General features: G+C 32.1%; 1 protein-coding gene across 1 annotated transcript; it reads left to right on the top strand.

The window, feature by feature from the left end:
- Positions 1-2,727: 2,727 nt before the first annotated feature.
- Positions 2,728-7,288, top strand: LOC124496628 (lysosomal alpha-mannosidase-like). Its single transcript, XM_047060167.2, is given in 8 exon segments — positions 2,728-3,955; positions 4,016-4,118; positions 4,178-4,327; positions 4,382-4,485; positions 4,487-5,090; positions 5,148-5,762; positions 5,825-7,048; positions 7,108-7,288. Coding segments are annotated over 8 exon segments (3,033 nt in total). The 5' UTR covers positions 2,728-3,826; the 3' UTR covers positions 7,212-7,288.
- Positions 7,289-7,304: the final 16 nt, after the last annotated feature.

Raw genomic sequence — 7,304 nt, 5'->3', positions numbered from 1 at the left:
CACACAATCTGTTGTTTTGTGATTACAATGACAATAGTCAATAAATGAATGAATGAATGGTGGTAGAAGGTGGAGTATTCAATTAGTCAGATACAATTGTCAATCATCATCATCATCATCATCGATGATCATCGCGTGTTTTTATTGTTGCACGTGTATAATAAATAACTATGACCAATTTTTTTTATTTTTTTTTGCTATATCGTTATGGATGATCATCATCATCATTCGAATGTCAATGTCAATTGTTTGGCTATAATCACACAAAAAGTCTTTAACCTTTATTTTTTTGCAAAAAAAATGACTTTTCAACATAACTAACGCCATCTAGTTTCTTTGACTACAAACTGGAAATTTTCAAAATTTTTTTTTGTTACCGGAAAGAAAATTCATTTTCACTCCAATTAACATACATTGAACAATCTTCGAATAAAAATGTTTCGAAACATTGAAAAAAAATGTTGATCCCCTATGTTTGTGTATGTGTGTGTGTGTGATAAGTATATAATTGTAATATGATATTTGGCATGCAATCGATCGATTGAATGGCCATCGATGATGGTTGATCGACAAATTGCAAATCGATATCAATCAATTATTATCACTCTAGCAAGATTTATAATAATCTACTTATTACTTACTAATGTGTGTACGGAAGCATTTAAAGCTTGAGGCAACAAAAAACTGCTGTTAACTGAAAGAAAAAATTTCCTAATTTCTTGTTTACCACTCCCCATTTGTTCGTCATCGGACCTTGATTTGTCGCCTGAATTTGATTTATTTGTTTTTTTTTGTTTGTTTGTTCGTTTGTTTGTTTGCTAATTTGATTGGATTCGATTTTCAAAGCGAAAAAAAATCGTGTAATTATCAATGTGGTTGTTTCTTCATAACAAATTGATCATTGATCGATTGAATTAGAATGATTTTTTTTTTACCGAACATCATCACACATATTGATATCCGGTGACAACAGAAAATAGTTTCCCATGTCATTCATGTTGACTGTTGATGATGATGGTGGTGGTTAACTTGGTAAACATCATCATTGTCGTGGTGATTCATGATTGATTTTTTGCGTTGACCTAGTTAATATTCGGATGTGAAAAATTATAAATAAAAAAAAACAAAACAAAACAAAAGCCTATGCAAAATAAAAATTAAAAAAAAAATAAATAAAATGAACTGATTTGATTATTCAACTTAACTTGACAGTTGTTGTTGTAGTTGTCGCCCAAATAACAACAACAACAACAACATTAACATGTTGACCATTCATTTTTCGGGTTATTGGCTTTTGCCATCGATTTTCATTGTAAATTGATTTGAATTGTCATTGCCATTGTTTAGTGTGTGGACAATATGTTCAATAAAAAAAACGACAACAATTTTCTGGCCATTGGCCATCGAATGTTGATCCATTTTAATAATGATGATGATGATAACGATGGCTTTTCTCATTAACACAATCAATGCCTTCCTTGATGCTTGTTGATGATGCTCTCTCTCTCTCTCTCTCTCTCTCTCTCTCTCTCTCTCTCTCTCTCTCTCTCTCTCTATACATCTATCCACATTTTCTCACTCAAATGTCCAAGTGCGTGTAATAAGTATTTTCCGTTGTTTCATTTTCTCTTCAAATACATTAATTGATGGATTCAAATCAAATTTATTGACCAAAAAAAAAATGTTATTTTCATCGATCCAGACTTCTTCCTTTTTCATTAGAGTCTCTTTTCTTCTTTTTTGTTGCGATATAATTTCATCCAGAAATAACGTGGAAAAAAAATAAAATCTTGGTGAAATGAAAGAAAAAAAAATTCACGTTATTATTATTATTATTGGGCTGTGTATATGTATATGATACTTGCCTGGCTTGGCTTCTTGTTTTATTTTATTTATTCATTATTTTCCATTGATTGTGATGCGGCAATGATTAGATATGATAAAAAAAACATTTTCTTCTGTGTGTGGCCATGGTGGTCTTTAACAGTGTTAAATTACAACAATCTTATTATTCCGTTTCATTTATTTAAATTGATAATTTGAATGTTGAGTTGTCTTCAATGATGAATGATGATAAGTGCGCGCCAAAAAAAAAAAAAATTTTTTTTTTCACAAAATTTGATTTGAAAAAAAATCCACACACACACACACACGGAAAATATTCGTGATCATCGGCTTAATAACTGGTTCAGCTTTTTTTTATGGGTTTTTTCTTCTTCTGGTTTCTTCAGACAGTTTCGTCATCACATACCATGGTGCGTATTTAAATAAACAACAGACAGAATTGTTCATTAACTCAACAGGTTGTGTTCTCAATCTTCATATCATCATCATCATCATCATCACGTTGTCGTCGTCAGCATTGATAATCAACAAAGCAATAGTCAGCCATTCTATGATCTTGACATATCGTATGACGATTATTTTTTTTCGTTTTTGTTTGCGATTTGGATTTTCTCCATCACCAAAATCAAAATCCAATACGATACGGTTTTCTTCATTTTTCACCATCATCATCATCATTTTGATTATATTTGATGATTCATTGATAATCGATCGATCAATAGATTGAACGGTGGCACTTGGTTTGTTTGTTTTATTTGTTCAAAATCTATATTGGTGGTGTATATCTGTCTCTATTTCTCTTTGTGTGTGTTTTTGGTGAATGGAAACTTTTTTTTTGATGATACACACACACACACACATACAGATTTCATACAATGAAAAATAATTCCTAGGAAAGAGAAATAAAAGAAAAAAAATGTAAATTGAACCGAAACATCATTGAAAAAAAAATTGATTTCGAAAACATTACATTACCAGAAATACAACAGCAATGTGCTTGCGTGCGTGTGACATCGATCGATATTTATTGAGCTAAATTGATTTTGATCAAATTCAAATGATGATGATGATCTGACTATTTTTTTTCGTTTCATTGCTTCATTGATAATCGTTCAAGGCTTTACAACCACCACCACCATCAACAACAACAAGTGGAAAAAAATTTCGAATCGAATTGATTCAGGATCAATCAATATCTCTCTTTTGTGTGATGATTGATTGTCCATATGGCCATTGTATCATATGTCACCATAATCTATAATTTTTTTTCTTGCTGTGAATGAATGCTTAGGATGACATAAATTTTTTTCTGCATACCTTTTTGGATTTTCGTTTCGTTTCGTTTTGGTTTTTTTTGATGATCTGTGATTTTTAATTTTTTTTTGCTTGCTTGCTTGCTTGCCAGAAGAAATCGAATTTGGAAAAAATCACTGTAAAAAAAAGAAACGTCAAAGATTTGGAAAAAAAATCGCCAAGCGTCATCAGAAAAAAAATTTATATATTTATTAAGCATCAAGTGACTGACTTTGTTGTTATTAAACCGGGTGTCTCTGTATTTGTGATGTGAATATCATCATCATCATCATCATCATCATCATTGGTCCAGAAGCATTTTTCATCTCAATGATATCACAATTGTATATTGATGCCACAATATTCAATTGTCTTTGTGCGTGTTTTCTGTGCACATTCACATTTCACATAATAAATGATCATCATCATGATGATGAAAATGTGAAATGATCTTGATCATTAACCATACAAACAAACACACACACATATAAACAATCAATTTGGTGCAGTTATAGTTTTTTTTTGTTTTGTTTTGTTTGATCTGATTTTTTATTTTTCACACACGCATATATCGAAGTTTTTCGAATCAAATTCTCTTCGAATCAATTTGTTTTTGGTGTCACACACACACACACAAAAAAAATTTTCGAAATTCGAATGTTTTCGAATATTCGAAATCATCAACAACATGATGAATCGTCCATATAGTACGAGTCATCATCATCTTCTTAGGAATAAATTCATGTTCAATTTATTCATCATTTATTCATCGATTATCATCTTGATCATTAGAACAGTAAATGCACATTATTGTCAGGTATGTCGGGTATTTTTTTGTTATCTGTTTGTTGTGACCTTTATCCATTTTTTTTCACAGTCATGTGCACCAACATTACCGGGTGTATTGAATGTTCATGTTGTTTGTCATACACATATGGATACCGGATGGGTTCATACATTTGATCAATATTATCATCGATGTAAGTTTGTCATCCATGATGATGTTTAAGGATAGTAAAATTTTTTGTTTCCTTAATAGATATTCCGATCATATATAATTCAGTTATAGAAAGTCTTGCACAACATCCCCGGCGTAAATTTATTGTCGTGGAAACATCATTTTTTTCAAGATGGTATCATAATCAACCACGTACTGTACAGCTAGTCGTACATGAATTAGTGAATTCAGGTTAGTAATGATGGTGTGAATGAATTATTCATTTTTTTTGGGTTTGGGTTTTAGGACAATTGGAATTCATCAGCGGTGGTTGGAGTATGAATGATGAGGCAACTGCACATTATAGTTCCATTATTGATAATCTATCGTTGGGTGTTAAATGGCTTGAATAAAACATTCGGTCAATGTGGCCTTACGAAAACTGGTTGGCAAATTGATCCTTTTGGTCATTCACGGGAACAAGCATCACTGTTTTCACAGATGGGATTTGATTCACTATTTCTTGGCCGTGTTGATCATCAGGATAAAAATCTTCGTGAACGTATGAGAACTTTGGAATTTATATGGAAATCATCACCAAGTATTGGTGAGAAATGTGACATTTTCACCGGTATACTGCCGAACGTATATTGGCCACCAAAAGGTTTCTGTTATGATATCAATTGTTTTGATGAAACATTGAATCAACAGAATATAATGCGTAAAGCGAGAGAATTTATTCAAACAGTACGAAATCAAGCCAAACAATATGCAACGAATCATACGATTATTACGATGGGAATGGATTTCTATTATCAAGCATCCGAGAAATGGTATAGCAATCTTGATTATCTATTTGATGCTGTTAATTCATTGACAGCGACGGAAAAAGTTCATATTATTTATTCAACACCATCTTGTTATGCACGTGCATTGAATCAATTGAAACGTCGATGGCCAATTAAATTGGATGATTTTTACCCATATGCTGATGCACCAGATGCCTATTGGACTGGTAAGGTTTCATTTCATTCGAATTAATTTCATTCGATTAATAAGTCTCATGATTCAGGTTATTTTACTAGCCGACCATCATTGAAATATGCAATCAAAAAAGGTGCCAATCTATTACAAGCATCAAATCAATTGAATGTGTTAGCAATGCGTGGCTTGGATCATGCTAATCAATTACAAGAATTAAAAGAAGTAATGGGTATTCTTCAACATCATGATGCCATAACAGGCACATGTAAACAATATGTAAATGATGATTATCAACGAATGCTTTCCCAGGCCAGTGATAAAGCTGAACAATCATTTATATCTGCATATATGACATTAGTTCAGGCAAAAACAGCTCCCGGACAATCAATCATAGGTTTCTGTCGTGATATGAACATTTCCCAATGTCATTACACGGAATTTATCGAAGATCATTTAAGCAGTATAATGAGCATCTATAATCCAATTGCTCATTCATTACGACATTTTGTACGGATTCCAGTGAAAAATATGCAATATAAGGTTGTTGATCATAATGAACACGTCATACCATCACAATTGGTGCCGATTCATCCGAAAATTTTATCATTGAAAGAACGAAATTCATTAGCAACACATGAATTGGTTTTCATGTCCACCTTAGATCCATTAGGCATCTCTAGTTATCTAATTACGAAAATGAGTGGTAAGTTGTTATTTTTGGTTTATTGAATCAATTTAATCCATCTATTGTAATTGATTGATTAGATTATGGATCATCCGAAATATCGGAAAATATGCTCACCAATGGCCAGGATGTATTCCTACATAATGGAAAAATTGGCATCCTAATCGATGGCCATACTGGATTTATCAAACAAATTCAATTGCCAAATGGTGAAAATATACCGTTCGTACAATCATTCTGGTACTATAAGGCAACAAGTCGATATTCTGGTGATAAACCATCCGGGGCATATGTATTTAAACCAGCACATAAAAATCCATATATTGTTAATACAAAATCTACGTACAAAATTTATCGTGGATCATTGGTTGATGAAATACATCAGGTATTTACCGATTGGTGTACGCAGGTTATTCGACTGTATAAGAATTATAATTATATTGAATTCGATTGGGTTGTCGGACCTATACCGATTGGAAAATTTCCCGATGAAACTGGTCTGGAGATTGTCACCAAATATGAAACAAATTTCCAGAATAAACAAACATTTTTCACCGATTCTAATGGCCGTGAAACAATTCGTCGTATTCGCCATCATCGACCAACATGGGATTTACAAACCGGTGAAGAAGTCTCTAGTAATTATTATCCAGTAACAAGTTGGACATTTATTCGTGATCTGAGCAAAAATATTCAAATGACAATTCTGACTGATCGACCACAAGGTACAACCAGTATGGTTGATGGTGTCATTGAAATGATGCTTCATCGTCGGCTACTGTTTGATGATGGTTACGGTATGGAAGAAGCACTAAATGAACCGGGACATAATTCTGAAGGTTTAATCGTACGCGGTAAACATCGACTTATTGTGGATAAAATACAGGAAAGTGTACGATTTATGCGTAAATTAAGTAAAACAACATCATGGATACCGTTATATCTTTTCCGTAATGTACCAGCAATGTATGGACCAAATCTAATTGTTGGTCTCAATACAAATGGAATACGTGAAAAATTACCAGTCAATATTCATCTATTATCACTGGAACAATGGGATGAACAAAACATCGTGATACGATTGGAACATTTTTATGAAATCAATGAAGATATTAAATATTCACAAGAAACAATGGTACGACTATCGGAATTATTCACAAATTTCATTATTGTCGATGTATTGGAAATGAATCTACTCGGTACGGAAACATTGGAACAATCGGAACGTAATAAAATGAAATGGATGGCCGAATTGGATCCATATGAAAATTATACAATGGTTTTAAGTTCTAGTTTTACACGTGGTAAGTGATAATTTCAAGTAATTGATTGTAATTTTCTAATTTTCGCATTTTTTTTATAGATTCACAAACCATACGACGAGATAGTTCGGGCAGTTTTTCCATACTATTTAAACCAATGCAAATACGAACATTTCTAATTCGAATTAGGCCACGTATTTATTAACAAACGAAAAAAAAATTAATTAATTTAATTTAATTTAAAAAAAAAAATTTTTTCCAATAATTAAAATTTGACCAAAATTTTTTCTTTCTTCTT

The sequence above is a fragment of the Dermatophagoides farinae genome, chromosome 7, assembly GCF_024713945.1.
Source record: "Dermatophagoides farinae isolate YC_2012a chromosome 7, ASM2471394v1, whole genome shotgun sequence".
NCBI lineage: Eukaryota > Metazoa > Arthropoda > Arachnida > Sarcoptiformes > Pyroglyphidae > Dermatophagoides > Dermatophagoides farinae.
Note: the sequence above shows the minus strand (reverse complement) of the source record. Positions and strands in the feature narration are given on the sequence as shown.